This window comes from Microchirus variegatus (genome assembly GCF_963457635.1).
Source record: "Microchirus variegatus genome assembly, chromosome: 3".
NCBI classification, from domain to species: domain Eukaryota; kingdom Metazoa; phylum Chordata; class Actinopteri; order Pleuronectiformes; family Soleidae; genus Microchirus; species Microchirus variegatus.
The window spans coordinates 29,221,913-29,237,134 of NC_139804.1; the positions used below are offsets into that span (position 1 = coordinate 29,221,913).

A 15,222-nucleotide genomic window follows, 5' to 3' on the forward strand; every position below is an offset into this window, starting at 1 on the left:
CGCACGTATGCTGTATAATGTACATATGTTGGCTTTCTGAATAAAACTGACTTGGCGGTATGAACATTACAAACATGAACGTATGATCAGTCAAATGATGTTTCCATATAAATGCAAAGGAGCACGTGCCCTCATCCTTTACCTAGATTACCAAGTACACAGGCTGCTTTCAAAATGTAAAGTTAAGTTACAAAAACATTAGCAGAGACTCAAAAGTAAGCGCTCATGAATAATGGACAATGTGGCATTATTATATTACAAGACTATAACCCTCGTTATACTGTTGTTTCTTCTGCGGTTTCATCTTTGCAATGTATCGATAAATAAAAAATAGCATTACCACAGAAAATAATGACAATTTCAAGATTATGTATAATATATATATATATATATATATATACATATTAGATTTGTGTATCAGACATCTGGGTCATTGATTGCAATGTATTATTATAAATGTAATAAATGTATAATTATAATAATATAATTATTATAATAATTATAATTTACTCTTGCCATTACCTTTGATCCGTACACGATCCATCTTTCCTCCTTTGATCTATCACATTTTTTTTTTTATTGTTTACAGATCATAGGATGAGACTGAGATGAGAGGATGTGAACTATGATACGACAACGTGAACTGAGCAGAAGGACTTGTAAACTGTGCAGGGGCAGCATTTACACCGCTCACTGTACAGCCTGCCGGAAATTAAATCGTTAGAAGAAGAACGATCACGTTTCGTAAAAATAAAGAATTTCGTCACTCCACGCAAGATACACGTCACTCTAATTACGCTACATCTGTCCGCTCTCGCGAGAACACGCGCAGTTTCCCAGCCAGCACTGTGGTGGTGTTGCGTGTGCGCGATAGAGAGACAGACAAGGAAAGATGGCGGAGCAGGAGAGCGAAGTGGCCAAATCCTCCGTGAGCAACGGCGAGGTAAGAAATGAATGACACGACTTAGACTGGTGTACACGTCCGGGCGAAGTGTACCGTTGTTTTCGCTCGAGCGACGAGCCCTGAACCGCGGACATTTTAAAAACGCGTTACCGATTGTTACGTGAGCCCCGGTGACGTTGTCAGTGCCGGTTGGTTTCAAAAACGACGAGCCGAGAAATGATGGCCCGTACACGGTTTACATGTGCGGAGACGGGGCGGCGTTGTCGGTGAAATCTCACCCGAAGACACAGCGTAACGTTAAGGCGACAGGATGGGTGTCTGTCTCCAGGTGTGACGGTGTGAGCCGGCCGAATGCTGCGGGGTGTCAGTGAGCCTCCACAAGGCCCTGAACATGAGCGACGCAGCCTGGCTTCACGATCCCGGGCCAGTCCCCCGCATTTCCCTACTGTTACGACTGGTAGTTGCCTGTCTTTCGTTCACAGGGCAAACCTCAACTTAACGTATATATTTTGTTAACCCCACAAATAATGTCCGTTTATTTTGATAAGTATACGCTTAGGCTATGTGATGCATCAGGTGTAGCATCGAGCAGGTAGCGAGCAGTCATTTTCCAGCGTGACTAATGTGTGTCACAAGTTTAACAGTTCGGAGTGAAACATCACTCTTAAAATAAGAAGCTGTCATACTTCAGCTGAAGTCTATATTAAGCCAGTTTAGACGATCATTAATGTGGAATAATAAGACAAATATATGGTTAAGCATGAGAACATTTTCTTAATACAAACTAGCGTTTTGATTCAGCTTCTAACATGTGAATATGTTCTGGTTTCTTTGCTCCATAAAACAAAGAAATCGTTAAAATTGAATACATTTGCTTTGAGGACAAAACAAGATATTTGAGAATATCATCATTTCCAGGTTTAGTAAAACACAGATCAACATTTTACGGAAAGAAAATCCACGTTATGAAAATAATCGTAAGTTGCAGCCTTACAACTAGATTTTGTGTGTGTTTTTTGGCAGTTAAATATAATGTTTGCCATTGTGCCTCTCCTACCCCACTCAGCCTTAATATTTAAAAACTCACAAAAATTAAGTACAAATCTGTCTCTCGCCAACACTAATTCTATACTACAAATATATACACACACGCACACACACAAGCAGTGCCCATAGTTTACATGTTATGGCATCAGTAAAGTACTTGAGAATAGTTAAATGAAATAACTAGGCTTTGTATTTTACTCATTGGCTACTTATCACTATCTCACACAGTCAAATGGCAATCACATAATCTCATTTGTTTTAGTGATGCTGGATGGAGGTCAAGACACAAGGATACTAAAGGTCTCCTTTTTATAGAAATAAATGCATCAATGTTTACAAATTATTTACATCTCATACGTTTTATACTGAAAGGAAATTGAAATGTAAAAGAAATTACCTGAAAACAGTTATGAATGAATTAAAAAAAACAAAAAACGTTTTAGGGGAATATACAGCAACATTATAGTTGAAACTGATAACTGGTTTTTGTGTATCTAAGTGCTTGCTCACTCATTTCAAACAAAGTTCCCACACATCCAGTAGTTTGCTCATTGCTCCAGTTTCTTACTATGTGAGTGAAAGGTATGCTGAGGAACAGGTTACATTTTTTTCTAATTTGGCAAACTAAAAAAACTTTTATCCAGACAATTAGGTTTGACCTATTCTGACAATATATTAGTTATCAATTAAACAATGTAAACATTGCTCAAGATTCATGATCCAAAAAACATGATGGTCATTGCTGTTTCTGAAATGAAACGCTACTACGCAAGTGGCAGAAACTAGGTCAAGGCTGTGTGTGCATTGTTATATTAGATTTGCTCCATCAGGACAAATGTGCGGTTTGTTTTATTTAGACGATGCATTTGTATTATTATTATTACTGAGAGCCAGTGGAGATGAGGGAGACATTGCTGTGGTATTAATTAAGGAGAACACTCCAGTGGTGTTCGCTCTGCTTTTCAATTACTCGGTTGTGGTTTCTTTTAGTGCAGACATTGTGCTTATTTAATTTATTTAATGTACCTTCGTTTCGACCATTATTGTGTGTAAACCTCTATTTGACATTGTTTTATGTGAACGCTGTGCCTTTCTATTGACAGACGTGGTGTGAAGTAGTATTTGCTGTGAAGCCTGACTAGGTGGTTAATTGTTAATCCCTTTTCAGTGCGTAAATTGTAAATTATTATCCTACGCAGCAACTTATTGAGTAGATTGGTGACCTGTCTGTGTAATGTGTATGACACTGAGATCCATGTTTCTGATGCAATGGAGGATATGCACAGATTCATCACTTGCAACTTCCTAAGGCGGCTCCTTAACTTGTGTTCAGTTGTCGCTCAGGGGAAACTTGGACTTTGTAACATTAGCAATTAAAACATGTTTATTGTCTTTTAGTAGTTAGCCCTTAGCGGCCTAAAATGAAAAAAAGGCGTTTCAATTTCAGTGAGGGGAGGGCACAGCAACAACAGCACAGCACTGCTGTGTCGCTCTGTGCAGCCTCTGGTACAGTTGATGTTCTGCAGACCCCTAATGTCGAACATCTCTTCATCTTTGGCCTACAGCTTACCGGGGCTGGTTTATTGAAAACCAGGAAGTGACTGTGCATGTAATTGGTTGCCCAAGTTTTCAATCGAGGATGAAAAACCTTATTTTGAACCACTTAGCTCCCCATTAAAGAAATGTTACTCATCAAACCAAGAACAGTTATGCCCTCAAGCTTTGTGTTTCCACAGGCCAGTCAGTGAGACTGGTCCCTTGTGTTGGTGACAACAGGGGAGATTAGATGTTTAGATAGTGAACGAGTCTCATGACTTGGCATGTGCTCGTCTATTGTGTCACTTGAATAGAGTGTGGCCTTGTGGAGGGGTGACTTGCTGGAGCTCTAAGAGGTGAAATTAGGTTAAATAACAGACGTGGGTGATCGTTATATGATGCAAATATTCATGTTGTTTCCGTTAAAATAACAAATATGTGACAAAAGCTTTTTTGCATTGCAGATTCAGAGAACTTTATTTATTCCCTTGGGGCAATTCAGGTGGCAAAGAGCAGCACATTGACCAATACAATATAAGATATAAAGAGAAGCGTGCAGTGAAACAATATATATATATATATATATATTTGTATTTGTAGTACAGTACTATATGTATATATATATATATACATATAGTACTGTGGGGTCTATATAAAGACCCCGCATTCATAAAGTGCATGAATCAAATGATAAAGGGAAGTAAAAAAGATTGCACCTGAGAAGTGCTTTGTATAAAATGGTTGGTCACCACCCACTTGACCAACTCCATAATTGAGATGCTGAAATGAGGGCATTATTAATCAAATTAATGGGTTTCTCATTAATAATAAATTTGGCCTGTAAACCATCAGAAAATAGCAAAACTGTAGTTACTATATGCAACACTCAGAAATGACACCTGTGACTGTTCAGTCTATTTGTGTCCTCATTGATGACTGCCAGCAACCAGGTTTATTTTTTTTAAACAAGCTGAATAACCCTCAAATTGCTTTATCACTGAAGCCTGAGTTGAGACATTTGGTAATATTAGCTTGGATATAAAGCTCATTATCTCGATGTTACAGTTTTGTTTGGATCCATGGCGGGTTAGCGGCTCACGTTACGTACAGTGCTTTAGCGAACCTTAAAGTCAAGATACTTGAGAGAGAGAAGTCCTCATTAATCGAGTCTCCAGGCTGTAATGGACAATGTCTGTCTTTTCTTCATATTCTTAAAACATAATGTTTACACGCATCAGTTCAACACCAAAAATAATTCAAATTCTTCATTTTAGAGGTCGAAACAACAAAACATTTTCAAAATCAGTTAAATAAGCAATTTTTGTTTCTGTGGAGTTTGTTTGCCATTATTACCTCACTGTAGCACATGGAGTAACCTCACATCTGTTATTAAACCTAAGACAAAGTTCAGTAGACAGTTGTTCACACGTTGATGTGCATTTTTACGTTTGTAGGTGAGCAGCAATGGAACGGCTGCAACAACAGATGGCCAAGCTGTGCAGACGGCCGAAAACGCACAGGACCCTCCGCAGCAGCCGCAACCAGCACCAAATGCGTGGCAAGTCATCAAAGGTGTCCTCTTCAGGTGAGCTATACTTGTGTTTTAATGTGAAGGCTTGAAAATGGACAAGTGCAAAGAGGAAACTTGAATTAGGAATGTCGTGATTGTTTGCTTTTTGATTTTAAGCTCATATTGAAAAGGATTCTCTACGCAGAAGGCTATTCCATTGATGGACTAGTCCATTCTCTGGTTGTTTGTTTTACACCAGGCTAGCTCATTTAAACTTGGGGTTGAAGTTCATGTTGCGCTTTTGATTAGTCTCTTTTATCATCAGTTGTCATGTCATTAGTATTTTTCTTTGTCAATAATACAGTATTAAAGAGTCCTCTGGTGGATGTACTTAAGATCTTGGTTTTAAATGGTCTCATGTTTTTTTTTATATAATCTAAAATCTACACAATTAATGTTAGTAAATAATCACAGGAATTCATTAAAATTATCTTTTTTTTTGCACAAAATGAGGAAAGTTGGAACATATTTGGATTTATCTTGTAGCCTGTGGCTTAAGCTGCAGACAAAGCAGTTCTCTGCAAGTATGAATGTAATGCAGTTGGACTGGAGTTTTGCCAATCTGGAAATCACATTAGCCCTTTTTGGTTTCACTTATTTGCTGCAGCAAGATGTGCCTCAATATTTCACAGTGGAAGTGTTATTCTGACTCATTGCCCTCTTCTGCTTTTCTGATGTTTCTGTTTCCCAATGTTTGTTCAGAATCTTCATAATCTGGGCAATCAGTAGCTGGTTCCGCAGAGGTCCGTCCACGCCCGACCCCAACACTCCTGCTGGGGCACCGAGGGTACCCAGCAGGAACCTCTTCCCCAAGGACAGCCTCATGGTATTGCACTGTCGACAGTTGGATGAATTTAATTGAATTTAAGCAGTTCATTCTTAAATTACTTGTAAGAAAAAAAAGGGTGTCTCTCCATGTAATATCATTAACACCTTTTGTTTTCTCATTGTGTCGACAGGACCTGTATGTGTACGTGTCCCTGGAGGAGGTGTTCTCTGACTTCAACAACACAGATGCCCTGTTTTGGTTCCACAGAGACCTGGTCTATGGAGACTGGAACATGGGAGAGGATGCAGATGGCTGCTACCAGCACTACAAGGAGATGGAGATCCCAGAGGTGGGTATTACTGGCGACGGAGAAGAGGTGACGAGTGAGAGTTGGGAGGGGGTGTGAGACATGGGTGAAGTGATACAGGTTTTTCCCAGGAATGCGTCTTTCCTATTAATTATTTTATTTTGTTGCGTTTGTTTGCAGAAAGTACTGCAGAACAGCTCGCTTTATATTCACGTCTACTTCACCAAAAGTGGATTTCACCCAGACCCCAAACGCAAGACGCAGTATCGCAGACTGGCAACAGTTCATGCAACACGAAGTAAGCACATGTTCAAAAACTCTTGTAAACACTGATCAAAAGTTGTCAATCTTGACCTTCATTTTGCACTTTTAGTGCTGAATAAATTCAAGAGGAGAAAGTTTCTCAAGACTAAGAATCTACTGACTGGAGAGACAGAAGCAGATCCTGAAGTGATCAAGGTCAGTGTTTTTGTTGGCATTCATTGGCATTGTGATGTTATGAAACCTTGGGAAACCCTCTAAATATGTTTTGTTTACAGCGGGCTGAAAGCCACGGTCCAGTGGAGATTATTTCTCACTGGCATCCCAACATCACTATCAACATGGTGGATGACCACACGGCCTGGGTTAAAGGCTCTGTTCCTCCTCCACTCGACCAGCGTAAGTTCATCTGATCTCTTTATTCGCCTTATTCTGACCACTATGCTGTGACAACTGCTATAGAAGTTTGACCAACCGAAAAATAAACTTGCTTTATACTCGCCATAGATGAGCTCCAAAAGTTGTCACTGCGCTTTTTTTGAAACCTGTCAAGTGCACACTGAACCCTTTTGAGGGAGGACTGGTTGAGCAAAATTTGGATCAGCAGCTCTGCAGGATGATGGCATGGGTCTGGAGAATAACTCTTTTGAAGTACACTCAACATAAATATAAACGCACAAAGAAAAACTTGTAATGTGACAAAACAGAGTAACTATCCAAAAATAACAGTACAACTTTATCAATAAAGTGGCTTTAATTTGCGAGCATTAGGATCAATTTCAAAACAAAAGTCGTGGGATAATGGCAGGAAGAACACAATAGGGATCGATGATCCAAGTTCACAAACTTAAATAACGTGTCCACCATTAGCCTCACGCAGAGCGCTACACCGGCAACGCATGGACATCACCAGGTTGTCGCTCGTGGCCTGGAATGATGCACATTCAGTTGTGTTGCCAAAGCTGTAACGCTCAACCCAGCACTCAGCATGCCAGTGGCACGCTCCCTCATATGTGACATCTGTGGCATACTGACAATGGACAAAAGTCCACATTTTGGTGTGCCCTTTTATTGACCAGACCATAAGGAGCGTCTGTGTACTGGTCACGCATATTGACCACCACTCTGCCATGCTCCATGACAATCGTGAGTTGAAATACTCAATCTGAGATTGTAGTCAATAGGAGTGGCCAAGTGACACTGGACTACTGAGTTTTGAGCAAAATGAATCATTCCATAAACCATTGCATCAAGAATCTGAGCAAATGTCATGACATTCTATATTTGTTCACCATTCCAAGTTTGTGCGTTTATATTTTTGTTGAGTATACATAGCCAAAGTCACATACAAGCTGTATCAAGCAATGTTTCTCTCTTTTAATACTTAAACATGGCCTATTTAATGTGTGAGGGGTGTGACAATAAAACTTGCATGTAAATAAAAGGTTCCAGTATAAAAAGTGGTACATCTTCTTTGTTCTTCAGTCTGAAGCAGCATTAAATTCAATTCTTAATCCTTTCAGCACAGCCCCACTGACCACTTAGTGAAATAACAACTATGCACCAGTAGAAATATGGAATATAGGCTTTCATCTGTTCTTATGTAACCAGTTTAGGCGAATAGTTTGTATGTACACTGAGGATGAACGCTTCTGTGCCTGCTTGTACAACACGTGTCCTCTGCAGAGGTCTGCGCGTTGACATTATTTCTTTATGACCCTATCACTAGATGTGAAGTTTGATGCGGTAAGTGGCGACTACTACCCCATCGTGTACTTCAACGACTACTGGAACCTTCAAAAAGACTACTACTCCATCAACGATACACTGACGAGCCTCCCCCTGCTCCTCACCTACTGCCCGCTGTCTTTGTGGCGCTGGCAGCTGTACGCTGCCCAGAACGCCCGCTCACCGTGGAATTTCCTCCCCGATGACACCTACGAGCAGTCTGATGAGGACCAAGACTCTGTCAAGGTATGAGCTTAGAGGTTAAGGAAATAGAAAATAGAGGCAGAAATGTATCAGATGTGACAAAATAAATACCCTTTATGGTATTTTTCTGGTTAGTCATCTGACAAATGTAAAGCTATTCTATCATTACTTGGATCACAAGAGTACTGTGGTAAAGGAAGTGAATTATGATTGCCATCCCAAATACATGGACAGATTTATGCTCGGTTTGTACTGCAATAATCAATACTGTTGACTTTCTAGCAGGTTATGTCAAATTAAGATGTCTTCTCTTTGCATAGGTGGCCCTTTTGGAAACGAACCCATACCTGCTGGGGATCACCATTGTCGTCTCCATTGTGCACAGCATCTTTGAATTTCTCGCCTTTAAGAACGGTAAGGTTACCGTGAACCACTGTGCATCCAGAATGGTTTGTTCTGTGTGTTTCTACCTCAAGTCTTGCCTCACCATCATCTCCTCCACAGATATCCAGTTCTGGAACAGCAGACAGTCTCTAGAAGGTCTGTCCGTGCGATCCATCACATTCGGAGTGTTTCAGTCTCTGGTTGTGTTGCTGTACATCCTGGACAACGAGACCAACTTCGTGGTGCAGGTCAGCGTCTTCATCGGTCTTCTCATTGACCTGTGGAAAATCACCAAAGTCATGGACGTCAAAGTAAGTCAGACCAACACTTGTTGCTTGATTCAATTGTTTTGCTTCACGGACAATTGAGTGGAATGAGCTCATCAGTTCCTGTCCTTTTGATAAGATTAAGTTTAGTTTGAATGAAAATGCACATAAACATGGACACAGCACAGGCTTTAGTGAAGTCCTGAGCAGCCTATGAATAAATAAGTCTGTTTCCTGTGTGTCCCTTTCATGTCGACATATCTTCCTGCTATTGTCCTATAATTCCTGTAACCACCTATTTTTCTCTTTCATTAGCTCGACAGAGAGAACAAAATCGCAGGGATACTCCCAAGATTGGTGTTCAAAGACAAGTCAACATATGTGGAGTCTTCAACCAAAGTCTATGACGACGTGAGTTGATTTCTGCTGTAGCTCATCAGGCACTGGCTGCAGTCGAAGTCTGGACAAGAATTTTGTTTTTCAAAACAAAAGTTCATTTATTATTCTTTTGCGCTCTCCCTGTGAACAGATGGCCTTCAAATACCTGTCATGGCTGCTCTACCCCCTGGTTGGCTGCTATGCGGTCTACAGTTTATTGTATGTAGAGCACAAAGGCTGGTACTCATGGGTACTCGGCATGCTCTATGGCTTCTTGTTAACCTTTGGTAAGTTGTTTTTTCTTTCTTCTCTTTCAAGCTTTTCTATTCACAAGCACTTAAACCATACTTGAATATCATTACTTAATGCGAAACTAGACCGGAAGTTCCTATTATCGCTGTTTTTTTTTGGTGTGTATCTGCGTCATTACCTTGTTTATGAAGCCCTGACAGTTCGAAACAAACAGTTCAGCCATTGCTGAGAACGTTGTGTTTTATTGTAATCTCGGGGCTCAACGAGATCACTGAAAATCCCGTGATAGTTACGTAAGCAGCGGTTCTCCTGAACAACCGATCGTCCTCCTCCGGGCGGTAGTCCGGGCACATCCGGTTACGTACATTGAACCGCAGAAGAAGAATAACGTCCGTTGTGGAGGTGTTTCACGAGCAACAGTGTCTTTTGACTCTGGGTCTGACTCCGGTTTAAAGTCATAAAAGGGATTGCGGCGGGGAGTCGTGACAAAGCTTTTTTTAAACACTGTTAAAACAATGTTTTGATAATGAGGAGCAGTGCATCCGCTGTTTCAGAGGGGGGCGCTGCGCTTCTGAGAACGGATGTGCGGGATAGTACTGGCCAATCACAAGACTCTGTCTTCTGGGGGTGAAAGTTCACTCTGAAATCTCGCAGCAGAAAAACACCGTCAGAAAAGAGGATTTCTATCGGCTAGTTTACAGCAACTAGGAGGTTTTTGACCATAAAAAAAAGTTAATATATGCAAGTAGACCTCCATAACTAACATTTATGTGCAATAGGACCACTCTGTCACCTTTAACACCGCATTTATATTGAATATTATGACTAACACCAACGGGAAGGTCACTTGATTCCTAAAACACTGAGATGGCTCTCATTGTTGGTGAATGAGTTAAATATAAAAATCTAAATAAATAAATAATCTAATTGTTTCACATATGAAACAAGCAGAGAATATCAATAACATTTCAGAGTAATGCAAACATGATCTGCACCTCGGTAGTGTGTTTGAAATTGGACCATTTGGGCTGTTCCTCTAAAACATGGGTGTCAAACTCTGGCCTGCGGGCCAAATCTGGCCCGCCGTGTAATTTCATTTGGCCCTTGAGGCAATATCAAATTAACATTAGAGCTGGCCCGCTGGTATTATACAGTGGCACCGCCGCTGTAACACCGCATTCACCGCTAATACTACAAATCCCATAATGCTCTAAAATAAGCGTTGCTTGTTCCATATTCAGTGTTAAAGCAAATCAGTGTAGCAAACTGAGCAATAATTAACGTTTTATTCATGCACTTTCTCTTGCTACTTCAAGGCTTGAATGTTTGATTCATTCATTATTGTTATTTTATTTTCAAATGTATTATTAGCCTGTGGAAAAAGTTTGTTTTGATATTTACCTCAGAAGGCTGCAAATAGAAAAGAGGCATTCAATTTTTATCCATCCATTATCTACCGCTTATCCTGTATTTAGGGTGCATTCAATTTTAATTTAAATTTTATTTGATATGCCATTGATATTTTTTAATTATTATTATTATTATTTGAAACTTGATTTTGCATGTCACTATAAAGTTATATAAGCCTTGCTTGTTCAATATTCAATGCAAAACTTGTTTGGGTCTCTATTAAAAGGTTAATTTGTTCAACCTTGGCCCGCGGCTTTGTTCAGTTTTAAATTTTGGCCCACTCTGTATTTGAGTTTGACACCCCTGCTCTAAAACTTACTCTGCATACAGGTCCTTTATGGTAACAAAGAAAAGCTGTAAGAGAGTTGGACAATAAACCCAGTTATAATGTGTCAGTATTGGCAGAGATTTGGATTGAATAACTTTGTCCTTTTTATGAACGATTATCTGTCCATGGTCGTCTGATGAGGAGCTCAGGATGGTACTTAATCCACATATACCTTACGTGTGTAGTCGCTGTTGCTCTCTATAAAACAGCTGATATTTTTAGGTTTGTCTGACTTATTAATGTACTCCATAAGCCCAGTTTATTATAAGGGTGGATGTACACTATGCTAATGTTTTTGTGCTTGCGTCATGGTTACGTCCTATTCCCAGTAGCCTCTGCTCGTGTACAGTGTATTAATAGACTTCATGAGGTCTCTCTCTGTCACGCTGCCTGCTGTCAATTTACTGCAGCATCGAGTCTTTCTGTGATCTCACCGACTCCTTTCTTTTCTATGTGCTAGGTTTCATTACCATGACGCCGCAGCTTTTCATCAACTACAAAATGAAGTCTGTGGCTCACCTCCCGTGGAGGATGCTCACATACAAGGCTTTAAATACCTTTATTGATGACCTGTTTGCCTTTGTCATCAAGATGCCCATGATGTACAGGATAGGATGCCTCAGAGATGGTAAGTCTTATTCGAAAAGAATGTTATGTGGACATATGTGTGTTTATCTGTTTCCCAGGGAGATGCTCATAATGGCCAAGTGATGAGGAATTAAGAATTAGATGTGCTGTTTTGCCACAGTTGGTCATTGTTCAGCATTGTGGCAGCTACGGTCAGCAGACAGTTTATCCCAACAGATTAGAGGTTTGCTGACTGGAGGATCCTTAGGTCTTGCGTCTTACTCATTGGTCATTATAGGTGATATGATCAGTGTGTCAGTTTAGCTCCAGAGTTTATTTTCTGATATTCTTATTCTTGAAAATGGAGGGCTGCACCTACATTCACTACACATCATTAGGATTTGTCCTCATTGGGTTTTTGAAGAACAGTTAAACTGCTTTTGGACTAGTGAGCACAACTGCTTTAACAAAAGCTAAATGTCCAAACCATAACCCAACCATTGTAACCATAACGCAGCCACCTTGATGGTGTGAGTACCTAATGAAAAGTACGCGTTTCATGGCGATGCAGACGTTGGCATGCTAAGTGGAGATTTAGCTTTAGACGTTGTAGTGGTCTTAGCATCCTAAGTGGACATGAATTCAAAAATCTTCAACTGTCGAGCTATTTAGGCAAATGAAAACTGTCGGGCTAGGCTATGACAGGCGTCAATACATTGCCAAACATCGTTTGTTACCAGTAGGCTATTGTCTACGTTATCGCAGGGTATCTCACCAATATGAAGAGAGCAGTTGTAGTAGCAGTCCATTGTGGCCACATCCATGCATTTTAAAACACTCACTGTAAAACTACCTTTTATCACAATAAAATACTCATCAGTACTTAAAGTTACGAGCTTGTACATGATGTCTGTACAACAAACGCACATTTTTTTTGACACAGTGTTTGCAGATGCAAGTAGCCTACGGGGAATGTGCTTACTATGAAAGACAACAGCGCCCCTGCCTGGTATAGCACGATAAATCAGTGAAAATTTAAATTAATCCAAAAAACATGGAGAAAAAAAGGATGCACACAATCGGGCCGTGTTCAACTCGTATCCAAAATCTTAGATCGATTTGACTGTCGGCGAGATATGCCCATCACTCTCACACACGTACACAACTTGCTTTATAGATAGATGGTCCTATGTTAAACATGGGGAATGTTTAGGACAAATTTGATTATTTCATTAGACCTTGATAGCGTAGTTTGATGTAGTCCCTTCTTATTTGGACTAAAGTTTGTTTCCTGTCCTGCAGATGTCGTGTTCTTCATCTACCTTTACCAGCGCTGGATTTATCGGGTGGATCCCAACAGGTTCAATGAGTTTGGCACCAGCGGAGCAGGCCAAAATGAGAACAGCCCGGCAGCTGCAGACTCTGCTCCAACCACGCCTGCCCTCACAGACAAATCAGAGGGGGAGAAGAAGAACGATTAAGCAAGACCATGCCCTCGCTGCTGGGGCAAAGAGGACTTGTGAAAATTAGGCAGGGAGGAGAGTTGTTGTTGTTGTTTAGCTGTCATGGACACCGCTACAAAAAAAATGCAGTTCAACTGTTGTTCCCTTTTTGATTTCTGTGTGGATCCACAGAGAATCATATTCAGTGTAGACTTGGTAAATTCTTATTTCTGTTTCCCGCCCATCCCTACCCTCTCGTTTTTGCGGTTCAAGTGAAGTAAAAACAAAACGTGATGTACTGTATTCTGTATGACTTTTCAGAGGGTAACCGTGTTTTGGAATGGAGGCTGGGAGGGGAACAGATCAGTTATGCTCTCTCCTTTTTTTTCTTTTTTTTTTACATAGAGGGAAGAAAGTGGCCATGTGCAAATTTTGTTGTTTGTGTAGAGTCCTTGTGAACTTTGCTTTTCATTCCATGTGAGCACCATGTTTCTGGTCATGTGGAAACTGGTGAGTAGTGTTGGAGAAAACTGGAGAGAGGTCCTGAGCCACGATTAGAGGGGATGAAGAAGAGATATGTTGACTGGAGACGAGCTAAGACGGCCCCTATTGGACACTACCCACCAGACGGTGACTACTTCCCTCAATTTTAAACCAATGGTTAATGTTCTTAATTTGGGCATAAAAAAATAACAGCCTTGTTGGTATTAATATAAATATATTAATATTGTCAATGACTTAATTTTGTGTATATTTTTTTTGTTCAGTCACTGAAACATTCTTCTGTATGTCCTCAAACTGTATAGAATCTCAGCTTTGTCATGTTCATCACACAAATGTCAACTGTCTAGCAATATCTCAATTGCAAGTCTAATTTTTTATTTCCCCCCTTGGAGCGAATGCCTGAGTCATCAAATGATTTCACACTGCGAGCCAAATCGCCTCGACAGACCCAGTGGAGACGGTGTCTGGCGCGCGCTGCAGGAATCAGTGTCTTTTTTTTCTTTTTCCGAGTGCCGTAAATCCAGAAACAACAGAGGGTTTGATGTTGGTACATATACAATTTTGAGCATTCATGTTTATAGTAAAATTCAGTGTGATTTAAAATGTCTATGCAATTATTTGATTTCATTGTTTGCGCACTGTGTTGAGTTCAAACTACATTTTTGCATGAAAAACATGTTCTTATTGATGGTTAAAGGAAATACAGTTAATTTGTGTGTTTGGGCAACATGCACGTTATGTGGTGAAGCCTTTTGTAAAATTATTCTTATAAGGAGATTCAATATTAGAGTTTGTTGAGTGTTTTGGGTTTTTTTTTAGACTGCAACACCCCTGCAGCTGACATGCGGATCTATTTATTTTTGTGTGTAATTGCTTCCCCTAAATGCCTCTTGGTTTCCTTTAAACTGCCTGTTCTTCATGTGACCAGCAGGTGTCACTGCTGCACTTTTGCTTAACTTCAACAAGCCCCACATAGTTGTGAACCATTTTTACTACACTTCATAAAACATTCAGGCAGATTTTTTTATTTTTTTTTGCCGTGGATCAGATAAAGTGGTGGAATTCATTATGACAAAAGGAATTCATACTTAACGGTTTTTAACAAAAACAACCGGTGGTGCAATGACATAACCAAGAAAGAAATAATCCAGAGTTCCTCTATTTTAGCCATTCCAAAACTCATCATTTTTCAGAATGTAACTATGACCAAATTCACCTATTACAAAAGGGATGTTTTTGTGCCAATGTAAGGGTTCAACAAATCCAGTGTTACAACCAGCTCCACACTGTTTTAAAAATATTAGGCTAGGTTTTATTGAGCCACAATGGAAAAAGGTGCTCGTTACTGCAGCAAAAAGCAAAGAA

The 15,222-nt window shown here is 40.1% G+C and overlaps 1 protein-coding gene across 1 annotated transcript; it reads left to right on the forward strand.

Annotated features, from left to right (window-relative positions):
* The first annotated feature begins 855 nt into the window (after positions 1-855).
* On the forward strand, positions 856-14,422 carry clptm1 (CLPTM1 regulator of GABA type A receptor forward trafficking). Its single transcript, XM_083886530.1, has 14 exons — positions 856-943; positions 4,942-5,072; positions 5,760-5,883; positions 6,017-6,175; positions 6,314-6,431; positions 6,507-6,592; positions 6,673-6,793; positions 8,124-8,368; positions 8,647-8,740; positions 8,831-9,021; positions 9,292-9,387; positions 9,506-9,641; positions 11,805-11,972; positions 13,214-14,422. The coding sequence occupies exons 1-14, from the start codon at positions 893-895 to the stop codon at positions 13,390-13,392; spliced, it is 1,899 nt and encodes a 632-aa protein (XP_083742656.1). The 5' UTR covers positions 856-892; the 3' UTR covers positions 13,393-14,422.
* The last annotated feature ends 800 nt before the right edge of the window (positions 14,423-15,222 follow it).

Coding starts and splice junctions, on each gene's coding strand:
- clptm1 (XM_083886530.1), top strand. CDS start 893: ATGGCGGAGCAGGAGAGCGAAGTGGCCAAATCCTCCGTGAGCAACGGC. Junction 5,884..6,016: donor TCCCCAAGGACAGCCTCATG/GTATTGCACTGT, acceptor TTGTGTCGACAG/GACCTGTATGTGTACGTGTC. Junction 9,642..11,804: donor TGGCTTCTTGTTAACCTTTG/GTAAGTTGTTTT, acceptor TCTATGTGCTAG/GTTTCATTACCATGACGCCG.